The sequence below is a fragment of the Bactrocera dorsalis genome, unplaced genomic scaffold (genome assembly GCF_023373825.1).
Source record: "Bactrocera dorsalis isolate Fly_Bdor unplaced genomic scaffold, ASM2337382v1 BdCtg007, whole genome shotgun sequence".
In the NCBI taxonomy this organism is placed as follows: domain Eukaryota; kingdom Metazoa; phylum Arthropoda; class Insecta; order Diptera; family Tephritidae; genus Bactrocera; species Bactrocera dorsalis.
The window spans coordinates 432,052-455,953 of record NW_026038058.1 but is presented as its reverse complement, the minus strand read 5'-3'; the positions used below and the strand labels follow the sequence as shown (position 1 = coordinate 455,953).

The 23,902-nt window shown below is 32.1% G+C and overlaps 2 protein-coding genes across 10 annotated transcripts in view; one reads left to right on the top strand and one right to left on the bottom strand.

Moving 5' to 3' along the window:
• LOC105228243 (blood vessel epicardial substance) overlaps nt 1-22,547 on the top strand; it is a 29,152-nt gene extending 6,605 nt beyond the window's left edge. For 7 of the 9 annotated variants that reach the window (XM_011207979.4, XM_049461125.1, XM_011207976.4 and 4 more), the window contains exons 4-8: nt 14,677-14,834; nt 14,994-15,096; nt 15,408-15,557; nt 15,612-15,747; nt 18,740-19,862. In XM_011207979.4, the coding sequence (XP_011206281.2) occupies nt 14,677-14,834; nt 14,994-15,096; nt 15,408-15,557; nt 15,612-15,747; nt 18,740-18,891 (699 nt within the window). In that variant the 3' untranslated portion in view covers nt 18,892-19,862. Of the gene's footprint in view, nt 1-14,676; nt 14,835-14,993; nt 15,097-15,407; nt 15,558-15,611; nt 15,748-18,739; nt 19,863-21,061; nt 21,095-21,789 lie in introns of those variants that run through there. The other 2 variants (XM_011207980.4, XM_029551141.2) reach the window with 2 other exon arrangements.
• LOC105228242 (uncharacterized) lies at nt 286-5,657 on the bottom strand. Its single transcript, XM_011207974.4, has 3 exons — nt 4,815-5,657; nt 2,479-2,720; nt 286-1,570 (listed from the first exon to the last, which is right to left on the bottom strand). The coding sequence occupies exons 1-3, from the start codon at nt 5,246-5,248 to the stop codon at nt 1,122-1,124; spliced, it is 1,125 nt and encodes a 374-aa protein (XP_011206276.2). The 5' UTR covers nt 5,249-5,657; the 3' UTR covers nt 286-1,121.
• Nucleotides 22,548-23,902: the final 1,355 nt, after the last annotated feature.

Sequence of the window (23,902 nt, the reverse complement as noted above, 5' to 3'; positions counted from 1 at the left end):
TTTTTAATTTTATGACACACAAAAATTTTATAATAATATTGTAATCATAACCAGTAAAGAAGTATGAAATGCGGTCGTAACAATACTTTATATACTTTGACCAACAATATTTCAGATGAATGCAAGAATATAAATTGAAATGCAAATACTTTAAGAATCTACAAAAAAATTAAAAAAGTTGTATGTTTTTCTTTAATATTTATACTTGATAAATAGTACGAGTATACAATTAAATTTTCACTTACCTAAGGAAGTACGGCTAAAAATCATATATTTTTAATTGCATATTATTTAATCTCGTCTTTATTTTAATTCCATGAGATGTTTATCTCGAATGTTAATCGGTTTAAAATCATTATACACATTTTCATGAGATTATAATAAAATGTAAAAACATGCAGATTTCTTATAATAGTATAATTGTACTTGTTATACCTTTAGAATTCATATTGGTCGTTATTTCAATTTGATAGACTATTCAAAATTTACTAAACTCATCGAACGTGCCTGCAAGTATTTACGTACATCAATTGTGCTAATATGAATAACTAACATGTGTATGAATGTGTATGCCTTACATTACTATACGTACTCATCCTAGATAATACATATTAGTAGCTATTCATTCAATCGTTAACATAACAATAATATTCCTAATTTGGTTTCATGGTTAAATGGACTGGACCTGATCTGTATATGCGTGTATGTATGCTTGGATGGGTATTGTCTATCGGGCATATACTGATTTATATGAGTAGGGTTATGGGGTATCACAGTTTATAATTATGAATTATTCTTGCTATTCGCATACTTAAATTTAATGCAACTTATAGAATACATTTTATAATAATGGTAATATGAGTTTTACTAATAAGAATGTACGATACAATACCAACAAAAATACGTCTTATTTTATTTTAATAAATTCTTATATTATACAAATGCAATAAATTTTTTGGTATATAGTTGGATATTGTCACATCCGCATACATAACCCAGTACATCGGTGGTCTGGTAGCTGCCACAAGCTGTTTCAACTCAATCAAAATGTGATTATAAATGATTTTTGTTGGGTTGCTACTTTCGGTTTGGATAATATCAAATCTATCCATTTTAGTACCTTAACTAATTTGTATTTTCGATGCGAGAAAATACAAGTGAAGGCATGTAGCTAACAATACGGACATATTGCCCATGGCGATCGTCATATGGATGCGACGAAAAGTTTTGTGAATTCTTTGATAGTGCGGACACTGAATGAGAATGCCTTGCTCAAGTGAGCCCACTTCCCGTCCACTACCGATAGCACCTTCAATCCGATATTTCTCATGCATCAGTCGCAGCATTGGCGGAGCGAGGTAGAGTCGTATAATAATCTCAATTAAAACAGTGGCACTCAGTGCTATCAGCTGTGTTATTGCGGTTGCATTCCATGAGGTGAGGAAGTACTTCACAAAGAGTATCAGCATACTTATGCTCAATATTGAGCTCATAGCAAAATAACGTGGGAATAGAATCTGTTGACATTGCCCAAAAATATGTCGTGGCAACGAGAAATATAATGATAAACCTGAAATAGAAGCAAATTATTATTAATAATAATAATTAATCAAATATTTCAAAACTTAAGAACTGTATAATCAAGATAATTTAATCCTTTCAGAATGCTTTGCTAATTGCGCATTAAGTACTTTGATAAAACAATAAAACTAAAACTGGTAGGTATACGTGTACGTATACAAATAACAAAATGATTTTGCTGTTTGTCTGTTCCTTTGTAGTCTAAAATAGGGAGTAATATGGTAGCAAACATGGAAGACATCGATAATCCACTGTCTCTTGAGCGATGAGTCCTGCCAGCACGAACTCAGCGTGCTAAACCATTAACACATTTGTATACATACAACCATACATAGGACACCGTGAAAATATCAAGTTAACCACCTTTAGGAAACATACCTTAGATACCTGATCATATCTATAATTAATATTGATGCCGTTGTAATTGCTTTCCTTCAATAGATACGAGAAATAAATACGTATACTATTTGCAAAAAAAAAAAAAAAAAGAAACATAGTACTTGCTTATGGATGTATGAATATCGTTACTGAATTATTTAATTTACGCACATAAGCTGATCATTATCATTATATTGTGCTGGTTCAAATTTTATATTTCTTGTGCGCCTATTAACATACTATATGTATATGTACATATATAAATATATATTACGAATATATGTATATATTGTACATATGTATTTGCTCAAATAATTTATTAAATTTTCTGCAGAAAATTGGTTCGTCTGCGCACTTCTGATAACCGGTGATTTTAGGATCGGTATCAGTTTGGCCTTAAATTGTAAAATATATGGACAAATAAAATATAACTTTCGTTTAGTTTAGAAATACAATTGCCTTCTATAAATTTTCTGAGCGTACGTGTAGTAATTTCACTGAAAACTATTTGTACTTTACCTGAGATGAATGTCATCCATATCTGGGCACCAAAATGGGTTGCGAATGCGCCCAAGTATGCGATTGTGGCCAAAGTATTATGTCGTTCGTTTCGGCGATCGCCCATGGGTGAAACTTGGTCCGAGGCTCTGTTATTGGAGACGTTACGGGTGTCGACTATATCTGGCCATACTGTGAAAGTAACAAAAGTCAGTACGCAGACGGCAACAATGTGTGCTGGTTGCGTTGTTCTCGTCAACAATCTGTAAATTGATAAAATATCGATAGTTCGTAACTTTAAACACATTTATATGGTTCAAAATTATCAAAGGAGTTCAGGGACGGCTTATAGTTATTCTTTCCTATTTCGCGAACAAAATTATAAAACTGTTATACACGCAACGTATTTATTTGTTGAAGGAATTGACACCATCATGATATGAGCCGGAGACTTGCTTGATTTTTTCAGGTAATTTTATTTCTGAAAACACGATGTGTATAGCTTGCAAAAATACCAATCTTATGAAAAAAGCTTGAATTTTTTCTCTGCCTTGCATATTTATGCGCTTAGAAGTCGCAGCGGTGTGGCGTACGTGCGAAAACGCATGCAATTTAAATGAGGTTAAATTTTCATATGAGTACTTACTTGGGACCAGAACGGTTGTGCTCGCGCGAAATTGCTGTCACCTTCTCAATATACAGATATACTTTCCAAATTTAACGCTTTATTATGAACCCTCAAGCGGCAGAGGCATTCATTGACACTGCATTCCCATGAATGTACAAATCTAAATATTTGCCTTTATAAAATTGCAGCAAATTGAAACCCTGATTTGTTGGTATATCAACACTTAATTGACTAGCTGGACAAATAATAAGTATAGGTGTAAAATAGAGTATAAAAGACGCAACGACAGGTGGTTCAAGGTGCAAATGTATTTTCGTAATTAGCTCGAAAGGATGCTAAATTAATTTTTGTAAAATCTTAATAAAAAGCTATAAACTTAATTGTGCGGTGTTATGGCACATTTCAGCGTGAACTATGAACTTGCAATCTTTATTGTGGCGTTGTCTAATCATTTATAGTATAAAGTACACACATATATAAATATAATTGAAACTGTGTGTGTATAGGTCACATGACACTATTGGGATGAAACTACCTTTGTAGAAATTAATAGAGTGTTTATGTATGCACATGTAGGTCGGGCTTTATATAATATGTCAGTTAGTGCATACGGTAGTTTATATGTGTTCTAAAGTGTGAAAGTACATTTAAAGCATCAATGACATATTGAAAAGATTTGCCACTATTCATTAGCTGTGGGGCGATGTTAGGCCTTACAAGTCCACTTACATATACTATACATATATGTACATACAGTGCGTGGTTTATTGTCTTGAGTGGCAACAAAATAAGTTTCTTCATTCAATCGCTTTAGAAGTTTTCTTTACAACGAATATAACTGTAGCTGGGCTTAAATACAAGCCAATCTGGCATTTGCTTTCAGTCGAAACTTAAGAAGGCGCTAAACTGTAAACCTACACGTTGAAAAACGAGTATGCGCGCATGAATGCGATATAAAAAGTACGGATGGTTTTGAAGCTTCGCAAACTTTTTATGATCGGTAGACGACGATTACGATGTCACACCTCAAGCTATTTACTATTCCATATTACTTAAAACATATCGTCACAGAGAAGCCACGTGTTGACATAGAAATAACACCTACATGCAAGCGATGAACATTTGTTTGTGTGTATGATTTCACATCGACTATCAATTGCATTGTTTTTTCAGGCGGAAACTTTCCAATTGCGGGCGCGTGAACGTCTGTAGATAAAATTTACAAAGCTTTTGTATACGCACACCTATACCTATTTTCATACGTGCAGATGTACATACATATGTATGTGTGTAAGTACCTGAAAGAGCACCTGCTGCAAAACTGATCTAATTCTGAATGTCAATCGGTGGCTGTCGTGACGTTGTTATCGTTCACAAGTTCGTAATGACATTGCCATTAGGACACTGTACACATAACATTCACGTTGAAAAGAATATTGCATGTGCATGTAAATATGTTCATATGTCGGGCGGAAAGAAATACAGTATTCATACGTCCTTACTTTTAATAAGTAAATGCAATTTTTAATCGTTCAAGCGTCATGAGACCACGAAAGAATTATTCTTGTATGTACATACTTATATGTATTTAACATGCACAAAGTCTGTACGAACACAAGCAGAATAAAATAATATCAAAAATCTGAAGCCATTGCACCAGCAATGCGCTGTTGCCAACTTAATTACAAGCAATGTACAAATTGATATACTGTGCGATTTGAAGACTTACGTATATAATTTGCTGTTTTGCATTTTTTCCACAATGCCACACATGCGTTGCACGAAGTGTTTCGTCATTTCAGTTGTTATGGCGAGTGCGTCCATATCGCCTTGAGGTTTACTGCCTTGAATATCTTCACTACCTGCAGCACCGATGTTAGTGATTTTATCCTTCAATGAAGCACCGGACTCTGTTGCTTGGTTGCGAAAACGCCCGCACAGACGGGGAATACTTAAAGGTTTCATCTGTTCCATAGGAATTGGATTTAAGGCACTCACATCGCTTATATTATGTGTATCCATGTTGGTGTTAGGGGAATTTTGTGCAGCCTCCCGTTTCCGAATTGTATACTGCACAGTCTTTACAATTTTCTCCGGCATTCCATGTTCTATGAATTTCCGAATTTGATCACTTTGTATACCGGGACCGGAAGTTTGGCACATATTTTTTTTTTTTTTTTTTTAAATGGATATTTCAGGGGAATATGGTATGAGCGTCAGCATATACATAAGTGTATTTTTTGTTTATTTATTTTAATTTCACTTTACTTTTTTTGTTTCTTATAATTGTTAACTTTCGAAATTTGTAGGCAAAGTGGTTGGATTTTTAATTTAAAATTAAAGTGGTTATTAGTAGGTTTCGATCGATTCACTATTAATTTCGATAAAAGCCTTTTCACACTTGTTATTCCTTTAGTGAGTTTCCACTTCAACTGTCTCGAACTGACCGCACCGTAGCTTCCGCACGATACTTGGACTAGTCGAAGTATTGAACGCTTTTGATTCAATTATCACTGCAGTGAGGTTTTATATTCGTGCAATACATTCTTCGTTCGCACCGTCGACACCAATATTGTCGAAGATCACATTGCCTGTCCAGAGAACATCAAACAACAACAACTGCGGCCAGTCATTGTTCGGTGTTGTGCGCATGACGCTCCGAGAACTTCAACCAGAGAACATGAAACGTGAACGAACTGCTCTTCGGTTGGCACTACTACTCATTCGCTCAGTTCACTCAGATCGACCGCTGAATTGTCGAAATATAAGAGTTTCAAGTATAAAATGTAAATAAAAGCTTCTCTTGGTAGTTTGCTGTTGTGAAGTCAGATATAGTAAATATATTCACATCTGTATACCCTTCAGACCATGATTTTGAACTCATCGCTTTGTCCCAGGGAGAATGCCACCTTTTAATATTGCCAGTTTTATAAAATATACCCGATTTGATCACTTGTCTATGAGTTCTATACACATACATAGATACGTGAAAGTTAAGCTTTGTAGGTATTAATATGTGTACTTTAACTTACACGTTAAATATACGATGTTAGAATACCGCCATGAAATTACGTGAGATTTACAGCTTTCCAATATGGAAGTGATGGTACTTGTCTTTATTACCACTATTACCGACGTTGTGATTGTCATCATTCCTTCATTGGACGGCGTATTAATGTCATTTTACTTCCAAATTTTTTAGTGGCAAGCGCGCAAGTGAAGCTTTTCGAATGGTGCGCAAATTTATTTATTGTTCAGATTATTATATCACTATACATATGTATGTTCCTATGTAAGTATATTCAAGTTCAGGTTTCAAAATAATAAAACAATTGAAATTCATAACTGAACTCAACGGTTTCCTTTCTAAATTTTCTTAAGTACATCATTTAATTTGACAAAATTGGAATCATAGAGGATTGAATGAAGAAGATTATTTTACAGAAAAAAATTATAAAACCAGGGATGTATACCCAATAATGAATATTATTTAATTTTATAGAAGAGTTTATATAAACATACAAACGTACTATATGTAGGTACCCAAAATGCACCCTCTGGTAATGTATTTGGCAACTTACGCAACGTTAACCGTAAATGTATGCACTTATGAACAAATTTTAAGGATTACTCGGCTTGGGTCGATCTTGTAATTCTATGATTTAGATATTCGATTCATAGAAGTTCTTGACATTTTGGTTTAAATAATTTAATCTATATAGTATAAACTTGTACTTTATGAATCATGAGTTAGTTTCATTTCATTTCATATATGGACATTCATACATTTTAATGGGATCCCCGATGTTTTGGTTGCTCAAAAATGTGATACACTCTGCGGTTGCGAAGTTTCCCACAATACATACAATCATTCCCTTAATCCATAAATACAAGACAAAATTTCACCAAAATCGGATAGTGATCATTGTCAGTGTAATATTCACATTTTGTTCATACCATAATTATTTTTTTAGTAGCAATTTAAAAAAAATCAAAACAATACATTTTGTTGCATGTATGTAATAACATTACTTAGTAAATTTTAATATTACCAGACACTTTTTAGTTAAAAAAAATAAACATTTTTATAGGTACATATGTATGTATGTATATACATGCATGAGTGTATATGTATGTAATATGTGAAATGTATGTGAATAATTATTAATTACCTGGTTTGTAGACTAAATATACTTCTGATGTTTAAAAGTATGAGTGTAGTCAAAATGACGTGCAAAGGTAAATACAGTTGCTCATCATAACTGTATTTGGTGTCAATAGCAGCGTCATCTATAAGTATGAAAAAATCCCCATAGCAACGGATAAGATCGGTAAAACATTGTGTACATAATTATCAGCGGACATATACCTACATACATAAATATATTTTATATTTATTCGATTTTAGGGGGCCAATACGGCCACGGGACGCATCATGAACGATCATATGAGCATTACGTATGTACATATGTATAAGAATGAATGAATAGGTCTGTGACGAAAGCAAGCGAGCGCAGTCATACGTAGTTTAAAATCTTTACGAAATTTTTGTGAAATTATTGAAATAATTTCGCTGTGTTAGTAGTGCTCTAGATAAACAATCACACAGTCGTTAATCGCGTAGTTTGACGATAAGTTATTGGCAAAAACATATGTACATATGTACATATGTTGCTTCTATGGCTCACGTGAGACCTTGCGCGATTTCAATTCGTAATTTTTTTGTACAATACCCTGGAGGGAATTAGTGGTGGAAAGTAAATATGTATTAAATTTTTTCAACTGTTTTTCTCGTTGTTGTTGTGTTATATTACTTTGTAGGAATAAGTGTGATGTTATCATTGTCATAAAACCAAGGTCCAATTATTGTCGCGAATAATATGATTTGTGATTTATGGGTATTGAATCAGTTCTGGAGTTATATGTACGTATGTGGAGTTATTCTAACGCTCTGTGACCCAGGCATCAAATTTCACAGCCTTTATCATTCAATAACGTACATATGTACATACATACATAAATACAAAATGAAAATGTCAACATTATGCACGTTTGTATATATGTGTTGTAGTGTTTTGCATTTTTCCCCACAATTCAATGATGATATGTAGAGCACTGACCTCATAAATGTACCTATGTATGTATGTATGTGCAACTCCTATATGCATACATTTGTACATACACATACATTCATACATATATATAACTTTTTTATCAAAATTCTGATAAGATAACTATTAAAAATTTTATTTAAATTTAATATTATCAATTTTTTTACTAATATTAATATATCTACTTATTTCCAATATATTTTTAACTCTTTAAGAAATGATAATTACTGCAGTCACGGTTCGCATAACAGATAGAAAAAGTATTAGTCAATATTAGCGATTATTAGTTTTTAGATTAAACTAGTAAATTTGTTTTCACATCTTTTACTTCAAAAATGTGTTAAAATCTAACTTTTATGGCTTCAAACATGAACAAAAGTATACAATAGTTTAAAGTTTTGAAATTTTGTAACAAATATCTTGTATAACATATACATAAGCAGTCTTCTTTTCGATAATTTGGATAGTCGTGAATCCAACAATAAATAAATTTATGTAGAAAATGGAACGAGATTTTACCACTTTAATGTGGTATCCACACATTTACTGAGTTTCTCTAATCGTTGTTGAAAGTTTGTTCACGAGCAGCAAAGTAGAGATTCGATTTTTTTTCGCAATCCTCTAACCGCACACGTGTCTATTGGTAAAACAAATGAGTGTTCTATCAATTGTTGGCCAGATACAATATATCAATATATGACAATACTGTTACATATTTTGCGATTATTAAAAATATCAATGCATTGCTCAAAGTTGCATCATTTTGGCAACCGCCCAAAGTGTTATAAATTCATATTACGCAATTGAGTATCAAACTAAAAATTTCTCATATATACATACGTACATAAATTTTTGGTTTTCAAAATATATGTATATAGGGCAAGGTAAGGGGATAGTAATTCTTTTATTCAAAAAACTTATTTGTCGAAATCTTTTTTCTATGTTGGTATAACTGGCCAAATACCACATTATAATGTTGGAAGAGGCTTTTTGGTGATAATTGTTTGTCGCGAGAAAGTGTTTCTTATTGATACAAATTATTCATATAGGCGATGAGTCTTAAATCTATGTTTACGACGTGGAAACAGACGATCAATCGGCCGAAACTTAGGGATTAGTGGTTAATTAGTAAACGCTTCATTCATGCTGAATGTATTTATTGAGATTCTTTAGTTTAGAAAATTCGTTTTCAAATGCATTTTACTCCTTTTCTGATTTCTGTTGAGGGGTATTAAAACACGCCTACATATGTATTTATGTTGATGTATGTACATACATATAAGCGTTCTCATTCCCACCATTCAAAGTATCGTAAACTATTCAATGTAAAAGCTATGCTCAGATATGCAAGTGGGTGGTTTGGTCGGAGATAAAGGATGTAACGCGTTTGTCGGTGCAGGAGGGTTTGAGCGCGTTTTTATTGTTGCAGATTATTGTATGACATTCTCCGCAAATTGTTTTGCGCTCCATCTCGATCGGCTGAAATTGTGGCAAATCTGAATATTGTCAGCATACGAGTACTACCTCGTCGCGCTCAGGCTTATGAGATTACTCAGGGTGAGAAATGCTGGATATACCTTAAATTGCTTGGTGTTGGTAATTACAGTTGTCGGACAGTGGAATCGTTGGATCATTGGCCGGTTGTGAGTGGCGTACGTGACTCTGGTGTTATCAGTGATGTCTGCGCTGGCGATATAAGCACAGTTGCGGATCTTGAAGAGCAATTCTGTAATGCTTTTTCGCCTCGGAATCGTTTGCTTTTGTGATATTACTGGTCGGCCGGTATTTTATTTCATTTTTAGGTAGTTTTACTTTTAATGACATTATGTTTTCTACAGTCGGGTTTTTTATTGTCAGTTCATTGTTTGTTCATTGTTTGACTTTGGCACTTAAGAGGCAAAATCATTACTGTGCCATTTGGATGGCTATAAATGAGCGCAACCACAGTTAGTAATCATTAATACCTATGGTAGGAATGTGTGCACATTAAATGCGATATTCACTTTCTTTGGTTAGCAGGATATTGTTAGATAAATTTCCAAGACGATTGTTTGGAGCATTCAATATACATATGTATGTACATATGTATGTATGTATTTGGGTGTCTCGAATTTTATTGTGTTATCTTGTGATTGTGTATTCAAACTATAATATTAGTATACATAATACGATCTTTGCTTGCCTACATAATTCGTTTAACGTATTCATTGTTTCTAATATTCCTAGTCAAATGAGAAATATGAAAGTCTTTTAGTTTTCTAAATAAAACATGTAAGGAAAGGCTAAGTTCGGGAGTCGCTAAGTTCGGATATCTTTATGTACATATTCGTTTAAGCACAAGGATTCACCGTTATATGAAAATCACGTTCTATCAACTATATTTAAATAGCCCACATATTGGCAGATATTCGCGGTCTAACATGGTATGGGAGGTCGAAATCTTTATACTCGGTATATGGGGGTTAAGGGAAGTATTGACCTTTTGTTATAATAATTGCTTCTTGATTTGTATACTGGAATGTGAAAGGGACAGGCCATTTTAAAGTGAGCGGTCCGACGCCCATCGTCAAATTTTTTCTCCGACTCCTATAAAGCCTTCTCTTACCAACTACCAGTAAAATTTTTGGTCTCTATTTAGTTATTGAAATATCGAACTTTCAGCAGTTTTTAACAGTACCGTTATATGGGTAGTGGGGGGGATTACCTCCCGATTTCATCCATTTTTACAGGTTTTCGCTGAACGGCGAACCATATTCGAATTCGTTCTTCGCTTTTTGGCCAAGGAACAGGTGTACCATATTACATTCTCAATTTTTACTGAAGTTAGAGCTAGTACAGAAGGGGAAGTTTTAACCCAATATCCAAATCAGAAATATATTCTCTCCGAATTTCAATAATATATCTCCCACATTGACCGATTTTTTTGGTAAAAAGTCAGCCATATGTTATCCCCAGTATATATCCACATCTTCGGTATGTAGAAGCTTGGGCAGTTATGATTGGATTTTGGCAATTTTTAAACTCGAGATGGCATACTTTAAAGTCACTGTTTGTGCATAGTTTTATTCCGAAATTATAATTAATCCTTCATTTGCATACTGTAAAGTGAAAGTATCAAATGGATTCCAAAACCACCGTACTATAGAAAGGTCAGAATAATACTAGGTACCAAATTTGGTTGAGATTGTTTTAACAGATCCGGAGTTAAACCAGACCCATTATCGTTAATACCATCTCGGATATAATGTCTATAACGCATTCAGTAATTTTCATTCGATTCGGAGGGGATACGGAAAAGATTAGCCCTGAGAATTTTTAGAATTTTATTTGATTTAACTTTAGTGGTTTGGGAAATGTGCTTATTAAACTTTAAATTTTTCAAATATTTTTAATCCACAGATGCCCTTCCTAATACGATTCAATATATCAAATAATAGTTTTGCATCTAATTGTTGAGCTTAGTTATGGTCCTGTATAAGCCTTCGATTAATTGCGTTACCAAGTTTCATCGAAAATAAAATATCTTAATCTAACTTGGTACATGTGTTCTTTGGCAAAATGAAAATCTATTAAGTGCCATAAAATTCGTTGAAAACGGGTGATAACCTCGCCCACTAATCATATAATGGTCCCTTTAAAAACTAATATAAGCGCGATAAATCAATCAAATGATACAAGAGGATTTTTTAGGAGTAGGGGTCAAAAATGGACGATGAGCGTGGGAGTGCCCATATTTTGGTGAAAAGCCACATCTCAGAACCTATTTCACCGATTTCGACCAAAACAAGCCAATCGGACTGCAATCATGCCTACCTCCCATATAACCCAATTTTAAATTCCATCCAATTCTTTCAAATACTGAATATGTGAATCAAAGTTCCATTTGCGAACTTTTTGTCGAATATATCAGTCAATCTGTGAGATATGTTATAGAATTTCGGAGATAATCCTTTCTGAGATATATTATGAAAAGCCTATATGTAAAAAATGGTTTGAATCGGATCCATATTTTTTTGGCCCCCATATACCTAATAGAGAGATTTTCGAAATTCAAGTTGACTTAATGCAACATATGTACATATGTGTATCGGCAAATATTATTATTGTGATTTTAATAAAATTGAGGGAGGGCTTTTCTACTAACTTTATGCAAATGAAAGTATTTTCCTGGAAAATTGGAAGAGTATGAAATGCTCGATTACACCAGAACTTAGTTATTCCTTGTTAAATACTTATAAAGTTTTGTCAACACCTGCAGAAATTTCGCCAGCTTTGATTGCTGTAAGTTGCAAGAGTATAAAGTATTCGATTCAATTCTTACAGATTCTTAATCCGCAGATTTTCATCAAGTACTGCAATAGTGGAGGGAAATGGCAGAATAACCACTTATAGGTGGACACTTAGAGACATGAATGACCGTTGTATGAAGATGGGTGTGGTTATCATTTCATTTCATCTATTAGAGAGGCAAAAATATCCGATTGCAGTTCTAATATGAGAAAGCTTATATTCATTATCAGAGACCAGTGAGAGTGATTATCAGAGATTGGAAGTGAGAGTCTAAATCAGCTGTTAAACTTTGACAATGGAGTTGAGGAGGTTTTCACGTTTTGCAATTGGAAAAAGACGGTCAGTTTGAAATTCCACAATGTGAAATTCAATATGTGAAGGGAGATATTTATTGTCACTGTTCAAGATCACTTACAAAAAGCAATGAAAATTAAAGAAGGCGCGAAATTGAAATGTATGCGATGAAATCTTTTGTGATGTTTGTAACCAATTTAGAATTTAAAATGGTAAAAAAAATTCAATTGTTTTAGTATATCATAAAATCACAAAAAAAGTTTTAAATAGTTTCTCCATATGTTAAACGGATATACATATATATAATAACTAGAGGACCCGCCTACGTTTTACTGTGGCTGATACATAGGTAGTACTACTAATACCATCTATATGATTTCTATTAGTTAGATTATAAGTATTAGTTAAGGAATAATCGCATTTTTGATGAAGCAACAAAAATGAATCAAAAAGCATTTCGTGCGTTAAGAAAGAATTGGTTTTTGGGGTAAAAATACTATCAATCGAGTCCAATCGATTGTCAGCCTGGTGGACTGCATATTAAGAAACGGTTCTCAAGCGTGGAAAGACAAAAAAATCGGCTGGCAAGGTTATGGCATCAGTCTTTTGGGATGCCCGTGGTATATTATTCATCGAATGATAAATGAGCCAGTTTAAAATCATTGCATTGTGCATTTGATTGCAGTTCTATTATGTCGCCTTTTACTTTGGCATCGTTTTGTTTAATACTCGTTTACGCCAATTTAAGGTTTGAATATTGGATACTGCGATGGTAGCGAAAAAACGTTCTCCAGTGGACCAAATTGTAAATCTAAACTATTCTCGAATCTCCTCGAACATACACACAAAATTTCATCAAAATCGGCCCATCCATTTAGGAGCAGTTCAAATGCAAACACACGGTCACAAGATTTATATATATAATAATTTTTAATGTTGCGGAGTTTCAATTTAAATGCCCAAAAATTATTATTTGGCTACAATGCAAAATCTTATAAAAAACACTAGTTTTGATGCGCTCTGAAACTGGAATAAGTTGGCATCCTTTAACCTCTGGTAAATACAATCCATTTGTTAGATAACGTCAAGATGCACATCTGAGAGAGGCGTAAGAGGCAGATATGTCGTAACGTATTTGCTATTTGAATTTGAAGGTGCTGCGCAACTAATATTACGCACTGTCATTGACATTCTTATATGCAAGCACTGACGAACAATTTTAACGTTTCATTTTTCTTGAATAACAATGAAGTGCAATGAAAATGATCATGTCATAACGCATAACCGATAAATATTAACTATCCAATGAATATAGTATATACATGAACCCAGGTAGTCAATTTAAGTTTATATTGCGATATCTTTCTTAATGATTGACTTTTTGAAAATAAAACCACTAAAGCAAAAATAAAATCATATGATAGTACGACACATATGTACATATGTATGTATGTACAGTTTCGATTATTTGTCGAAGCTGCATACCTTTAAATTAGTTTCTAAGAAATTATTGACTTTGTCTATTATTGTACAATATTATAATTTTTCGTAATGCAAATGTGATCTTGGCTACTAAATATGTATGTACGTATTGTTTATAATTATCTCACAGCTATATAAATACCGTTGAACGTAAAAACCTATAGCCACGTGAATGTATTTTGACTATATACATACAACAATTTTGATATTCTTATATATCACATATGTATCTATCAAAATATTTTTATAAATATATAATTTTTTTAAATATTACGATACATATATTTGGTATATGGTATATGGTATATGTATGTATGAAAATAGTTTTGTAAATATTGTTTTATTTTTTCAATTAATGATACTTCAAAACAAAAAGAATTGGATGATTTCATAGACGGTTTCGAATGCTTTCAGGTATATGCCAGTTTATTTAAACCCCTTCGCGTGACGAGACATCAGTTCAAAAAAATTTTGAGTTGTATGAAACTAATCCGATCGTTGAAATACCAGGAAGTGTATGCGCAAGAGAAAATAACCAAAGTTGATAGTCTATCGCTCGTTCTGTCTGGAAAGTAAGTTGAAATAATAACCCCAAAATTTTTCTTTGAGTTATCTTCTTATGTAATTATTATGAAATATAGAATGCCAATAATATTTGGCAAAAGGAATGGAAAATTAAAAGCATTTCCATTAAAACTGAACAATCTTATTTTCTTATACTCCTTACATAGGTTGGTTGTATCACAGAATCAGAGGGCTTTACATATAGTGTTTCCTCATCAGTTCCTAGATTCACCAGAATGGTTTGGAGTATCAACCGATGATTACTTTCAGGTATATTTTAATGTCGCGCGAAAAACTCTGTGCACCTACGAGAATATTACAATCGAAGTCATTCACATAGGTCGGGATACACCTGGTCCCCAGATAAAAATATTATAGAATATGAAAAAAAATACTTATTTACATTAAGTGTAAATTTGCCAATCCAATTAAGGCAGGATCGTTTATAACGTTTGCTAAATGCTTCCTATCTAAGTGAGTTGCTTTGTGTGCATATTCATACGTACTTGCATTTTTGAAAGTATATACACAGCTTTTTTAATCTCCAAAATGTTAACACAATATACGTGTACATACATCAGGTATCTATTATGGCTATGGAGGAGTCACGCGTTCTTATTTGGCATCGTGACAAATTAAAATTATCGATAATGGCTGAACCATTTTTACAATCAGTTTTTGATCACATTTTGGGCCGCGACGTTGTCAAGAAGTTGATGCAAGTCACACAGGTTGGTGTTTACCATTCTTATAACTTTTTTTATCTACTTTCCGAACATTCTTAGGTAAGCGAATCCATAGCTAGTAATGGATTTTTACCATCGGGCAGTTATGATGATGCCGAAGACAAGCCCATGCTGATCATGAAGAAGAGTGTGGAAGGACATGGCTTAACGGCATTAATAAATCGCCAGCTTCAGGGTAAGTTCATGAGATTATTAGAATTTGTGCTTTTCGTGATTGTACTCGCACACGAGCTTAGTAAAATTTGATTGAAAAACATTTTCGTAAGTAAAGATTGAATGCAGATTATAAGTTTGTATAACGGACACTTGTTAGCAAATACTTACTGACATTAGATATACATACACATAATTTTATTATATTATAGGTATCTTCATACATATGTACGCATTAATGAAATGTACAAATTGGGTATTCTTATTCTAATCTTCATTAGTTATCTTCGTAAGGCATACTGAGTAGTAGTAATAGTATGCATATACATATGTATGTATTTGTAGATAATTATTTGCATCGCTTGACACATTCGATTTATATTTGTAATATATGTACGTATGTATGTAAATATGTTACTTTTGAATAAATTATCTAGTTAAATTTTGTTATGATTAATTTTTTTGTTGTTAAATACTTTAACTATTTTATGTGTTTTCATTCTGTACATTGTACGTAGATGAATAGTAAACATTTATTAACAATTCGATAAAAATTTCAACCACTTCTAAACAGAAAAAGGATGATGGTAAGGTTGAAATCGGTCTACTCAACGGGACCACGCACACTTTCCAACAATCAGATTTCCGCTAAGCGTAGTTATAAGATAACAGAACAGAAAAATATCTAAGTTTATTCAGAAACAAACCGACCAATTTGAAAGATCTTTTAATGTGATTTGAGTAATACAATATGTACCATATATGTATGTGTATGTATGTACATACATATGTAACATGTTGCTACAGAATATAACAGTTGTTTATAACACCTAAAACTAATCGAGGTAGATATATATTTATATATACATACATATATTAATGATTAAGACGACGGGACAATTTGAAATTCGGTCAATTTGTCTGTTCATCCGTGGAAGGTATAACTAGAACAAAAGGGTATCTTGATGAAACTTTGTACACATGTTCTTTGGCACCATAGTTAATATGGTTTTGTATGGGCATAAAATGCCGTTAACCGAAAATCTAAAAAATGCCATGCCTAAAATGCATATGATGGTACAAAGTGTAATTGGGTACAGCGAAGTTTTTAAAAAGTGGACCCCTCTTTTGGCCCTTACTAAGTTTAATACAAGTATGTATTTCAAAGTACTCTACAGCTATTATAATCAATTTTGTCAGGACGAATCTCCTTCGACGTTGTGAAAATGACGCCGGCTCTCCTTATTAAAAACTATGCTTCGCCGAATAATGAATGTTGAATTCTTTCGCAACTATTTTTATACTCTTGCAACCTGTGGCTACAGAGTTTTGTTCACTTTAAATTAATCGAGATAGACATAGGGTTATATACTATGTATGTATATATATAAATGATCAGGATAACGATAAAAATTGAAATCTGGGTGACTGTCTGTCTGTCCATCCGTGCAAGCTGTAACTTGAGTAAAAATATCTTGATGAAACTGGTATGCGGGTATCTTAGTACCAAATAAAATTACGAATTCATAGAAGGGCGTAATCGGATCACTGCCACGCCCACAAAGCGTCATTAACTGTAAGCCTATAAAGTGCCATAATTAAGCAGTAAATTAAGATCTCAATTAAAATTACAAAGCATGTTTTACTCATAGCAGTGTATCTTTAAGCCTAAAATAAATAAAATTGAACAAAAACTTGACCTACCCTCCCATATAATTAATATCAGGAGTTTCGAACATCTGGCTGACTTTACTCAATAAGATTGTATGTGAGGTACCTTTAATGAAACCTATGGAACATTTTTATGTAAAGTATGTGGCATTATAATAGTAAAATCGGATCGATACTATCCTAACTTCCAGATTTGATAAGAAAACCTCAGGTGAGGTAAATCATGAGTATATATGTACATACATACATATATACTTAATATAGATAAATTTGTTGCCATAGAGATTATGGTGCAGAATTGTCGATGCATGTGTAAAAATCAAATGCTGTAAAAACTGTAACTACACCCATTTTAACATAAGAATTTAGATAAAATAATCACATTCAAATGTTTTCGGTTTTATGTATTTTGTTTTTTTAGTTCTCCTTTGAAGCTTTGTATGTATGTTTTTTGTGTTATGCAGATTGTAAAAGTGGTAACTGAAACAACAAAATAAATGGAGTTTCTTACGCCATCGCGTTAAAAACAAACCTAAAATTAATTGACTTTGGATACCTTTGACTCCAGAAATTTAGGAATATGTCTGTACAATTTACAATAATGGGGTTTTATAATTATCGTTTTTGTTTATGTATATATTATAAATTGAGATGAAATGATACATACATACTACTGTGATCAAATTGAAAAGTGAATTTTTAATTTATGCTTCGCGTGTTTTTCGAATCGGTAAATTTTTTTTTCTTTAAGTTGGCAGTATATTGGTGATATATTTCCCGTCAAAATATTTATTAGTATTTGAGATACGCGTCGTTTTGTGAGGCTCTAAAAGTGAATTCTTCTATGTGTACTCTTTCTAAATTTATTGAACAAAGAAGTGCGATAATACTACATTGGTTATTCGTGATCATTTCGCCACATTTTCACCTAATATCGTGCCGCAACCATCGTATTCGTATTTACCTTCGTGTAACTTCTGGCTATTCAGCAAATTCGCATGATCCTCCGAGGACACCGTTTTGACTCAATTTAGAATATAATAGGTGAATCGAAGACGTCTCTGATGGCCATCACGACGGAGGATTTTTCCAAGTGCTATGATGACTGAAAATTTCGTTGGCATAAGTGTATTGCAGCGGGAGGAGATTACTTTGAAGGAGATGAAATGAACAAAATTCACCTTTCAATTTGATCACAGTAGTATATATTTATGTATGTATGTTTATATTAATTTCAAAGCATATTCATATGAAAGCACATCCGAATATATTTTTATTTATACCATTTGATTTCCTCATGTCTTACATTTATTTATTTATACTTTGTTATTGTTCTATTTTAGAAGAGCATGTACCTTTACTTGGCCGTACCTATAAATCTAATACACTGCATATGGTGTCAAATCAGCCAGTGCAAGCGCCAAATCAAAAATCTGCTTTATCATCTACTCGGCATAAAAGTGTCGTACGCAAAGAGTTAACGTCTCCATGCTAATGGACAATTGATCACTCAGGCTAAAAGCGATGCGATCGAGCACAGCAGAAACGCAAACTCACACGCAAGCGTAAATTTAAAGACGAAATGCATTTGCTGCGTAGACGCTATATTGCCGCCAACACCATTGCTTCCACCATCGCCCCAACTATCAACGGCCATCATTCATATACCCACCATTCATTGCTAATATTCATCTGATCACACTACAGTTTTCTTAAGTTCGTGCACAACACGTCATACGAGTATGCACCTCATATGTACTGGATATGAGTTATTAAAAAATTAGTTTTTCAAAAAACACAAATATTGTAAACTTTTATGTCGCCATGTTATGTTTTTTAGTTTGATTATTTTTTAATATAAAAAAATGTAGTTTGCTTGTGCAGCGATGGAAAATCCGCTCTAAAGCTCATAATAACTGTTATTATTAGATTTATCCCAGAAGCGACAACTAATGAATCGAGTAAATAATTTGAAATATACCAAAAAGTTGAAACACAAATACATATATTATAACTCTTGTGTAAACTACATATCGTCACCTAAAATGCAAAATAACGTATGATCAAAAAATTCGAAATTGAGTATTTTAGTGATTACGATTCACTACTTCAAAATACATACGTACAGATATAAGTACATATGCCCAACATTTGAAAGTTCTGCCACCAAATATAATCTAGTTTTAACCAATATTTAAAATTTGTTACATAACATGTTTCTTCCCCCATAAATTTCTGAAAATGTTGTTACGTTATTTTGCATTTTAGGTGACGATATATGCTTCTTTTTAGTATAAAGATATGTATGTATATAGGTACATATGTATATGTATGTATGTATGTAAATAGTAAAGTTGTATACAAAACTAATTAAAGCGTCTAGAAGCTCAATTTTGCGAGTTTGTGTTTAATATATAGTATATGTAACTACGTAGAAATAAATTTAACTACTTAATGACAAATTAATGGAATGAGAAGGTTAATACGTTTCTTGAATATGCTCCACTCTCCGTTAGGAAATACATAACTTTACTCAGTTTGCGATGCTGCTCAACTATTTACGTTTCTTTGTACGTATGTCACTTTTAAGTTCAAGTTTGCATTAAATGAAAAGGACTTTCAACTTAATAATTCATTATTACATTATAATTCAGGCCTTATCATTTTATTAGTGATAATATTAAAGGAGTGTTATCCTTTTTTATTAAAACTAATAACGAGCATTAAATACTTTTCTAATAACCGAAAATACGTTTATTTTAATTTTTAACAGCTTGTCTGACCCACATCCATTAGTTTAGAAAACATATGTACATTTTTTATTATACCCCTCATATGAATTGATGTTAAAGCAATTTAACTTCAGATCAACTAAGGTCTTTTTTGGTATTACGAATTTCACTATTTGCTATATTGCCAATCGAGAAAGTGAAAATTTTGACCTTGTAGTTAAGCAGCTGTAAATAAAAAATCAAAGTTATTTCCATTCTCGAAAAAGTGAAAATATGAAAGCCGAAATTAGTTCTAATTTATATTACGATGCACAAAATTTTGGGGTCAAAACTGAGTCAAAATAAAACAGTCAAACAAAACAAAAAAATTTGACGATTAATAACACTTCATCAGAAAAACTATTTAACAGGCTGCGTTGAAAACCATAATACCGAATTTCGACACTTCAAGCAAAATACGGTTGGGTTGAAAATCGGAAAGGGGCTTTACAGATAAAGTTACCTGTACATGCTTGTGTGTATCTGAATCACATTTCAGTTCTTACTGGATCTTAGTACAACTTCAATCGAACAAAAATTTATTAAATAAATTAAATAATGATTGTTTTGTCATGGATAAAGACTTTTGGGTGAATATAGGCATGTTTGTTTCCCCATAGATATTTTTGTATTGTTACATCGCGGACAGTGCTTATGATTTAATAAACACATACAATCAGCTTCACTACTTTATATGTATGTAGCTACTTTCGATGGAAGCGTTTATGGTAGTCTTTATTGCGGTTTAGAAATATTTAAATACAAAAAATATGCAGACATATTTTGTATTTATTATTTGAATATTACAAATTATATTTATTCTTTTGTTTAATTTAAAATTTCTCTTGTTACCGTTTCTTTTCTCACAAAAATGTTGCGTTAATATACCACCAGCCATACCGAGGATATCGAAGTACTATGATTGCGGTAAGTTGATTAATGCATGCTTGTGCATGTGTGTGTTTGTATGAGTACATGTGCATATGTACATAGGCATATTTTCAAACTTTATACATGAACAAATACATATGTGTTTCCTTTTCTTGACTGATTTTTAGAATGCACCTCGTAGAAGCTTGTTAAATCTTAATTACTATAGATTAAGGAGGAACAATATAGATTTTTGTTGTATTAGTGTGTATTAATACACATATTAAAAATTATGTTGGCTATTATAAACCACAGATTACAAATTCGGAATATATAGAAAATGATTGGATCATATACAAAAGATATAAGATCTATCTTTAAGGATATGCATATGCTGAAGTATTAGTCATTGAACAAACTACGAAGTCATATCTTCTTAGTGCACATTATTTTGTTATTAATTCACTCTGTTGCACTTCATATATACATATGTATGTATGTATATACATATTTTTGAAGTTATATTAAAGAAAATTTTTTTTTCGATATGCATCTTTTTGTTTGAAAATATATTGACTATCATTGTAACATTTTTCATATATGATAGTGGAACATGAGTAATTTAAGAGTCTAAAATATACGTCCAATGCAAATTTCCGAAAACATCTCTTACACATTTACATTACCATTATCTTTAATCTTGCCATAATTTGTTTTTTTTTTCACTAATTACACTAAAAACTCTTTTGCAGCGGGTGATCCTAACTCCTGGCGATTAGGTAGAATTGATGAGACTGACCATGAGACGGCTGTGTGAGTGTTACATATATATAAATACATATATGTATCCCATAGATGCAACAGCGTTGATACGAGCAAAATATATCCCAGCCCTGGCTTAAAGAGATATGTATATAACGGCAGATTAATTATATATATATTGTGAATTGATGTAAATCAAGGGTGGCGATGGAGACAAAGTGCGAATGGAATTTTTCTAAGTATTACTAGCAAATAAGAAAATTATATAATTCTTGTATTGTTTGTACAGTAACGACAAAGATTTAAATACATAAATTCGATTATAGACAAAGTAACGAAATTTTAAATATATATATATATATATGTGTGTATATACATATGTATACGTATGTATGTATGCAAGATGTATACTAAGAAATCATACCAACATTCTTCTGTAACTTCAAAGTTTAATATTCTTTAGCATAACTTTAAACCATATCGGGGCAGTTGGAATTATTTTTTTTTACTCAATTTAATTTACTCTGTTTATTAACTATTGATTACATTATACGATAAAAACGAGTTTTTTCTGAGCATTGGACGAAACCAATGTTTTTCGAGAGATTGATTAAGTACAAAAGCCCTTTTTGTGTTTATCGAATTTAGTTTCCAAAAGCATTATAAGCCTGTTTTGAAATATTGAATCTTTATTTCGTTTTTATAGGGTAACTTTGAAAACCAATATTTTTTTTATAACTCCCCCTCTACAATTTGGTTTTGCATACATATCTGTGTAGATATCTATTATATATAGTAGCAAACATAGGTTTCATCGATTATTTATTTAATAATAGATAAAGTGTAATAGGCATATTAGTTTTACTTTCGCAATGTATATATGTATACATATATATTTATGTTTATGACAATAGAAATAACTCATAAGAAACCTTTAGGTGGTTTAAAAACTTTCAAATTGAGAACAAAGCCTTGGCAAACTTTGGAATAAAATGTAAACACCATCTTATTTTTAATACTTCGAAGGACAACCCAAAAAGTCCGGAAAATATTTTTTAGCGTCTTTCACGTTTAGACATCAAAATAAATTCACAGGAATCTTATAATATATGCATGCAAAGATGAAGTTATAACGTAAAAAAGTATTACAAAATATTAGAATTGTGAGCATTTATTTATTTTAAAAATAAAATAAAAAACGACAAATATACTTTTTTTAAATATGCATAAATAAATTACATGTATGCCCTTTTTTAAACTTAATTAATTAATTGCATATATACATACATATTTTTTATAATATCTTGTGCTGCTCAACCCGAAAATGAATTAATAAATGTATGAATCTTTGAGTTCAAATTTTGTAGATCTGTTTATACAAAAATGTTCTTCAAAACAAGAAAAAACGGTAAGTTCGTCCACCGTAGCACCGTAGCAGGCGCATTTTTTGTAACATAAAAGGGTATAAAAATATTTATCTCGATTTTGCTCAGTTTGAGTAACAGCTATATGCTATAATGGTCCAAAATAAAGAATTTGTTCCGAAAAAGTAACCTTGTCTTACACAATAATTTATATGTATATTTCGTGACGATATCTTAAAACCAATTTTCATTTTCACAGTTAAATATATTATATCGACATCTCAAAAGTTGAAGGACTAGCTCACGTACAGACAGCCAAACTTTGCTAAATAGACTGAACTTGTCATGTTGATCAGATTAATAATACGCCTAAGGTTTTCCTTATGAGTGTAGCAAACTTCGTGGCAAACTTTGGGTACATTAAGTTATGGGGGCTTTTTACCTTTACTTATTGAGACCACTGATTATATACCTGCATATGTAATATGTATAATTTTCCCATCTACATAGTATGTACATATTGTGTATTTATAACAAAAAAGATTATACAGAAAAATATAATTACTTTAGCATATGGTTCAGTGTAATACTAGTGTATATAGTAATACAAATTATGATATAATTTGGATTTTGTTAATATTATCGAAGAAAAATCTATATAGGAATGGCCTTTTATCGATGAACTCTATAGGCAAAAGATGTAGAGGTGAAAAATGTTACGTTCGCATAAATTGTTTTG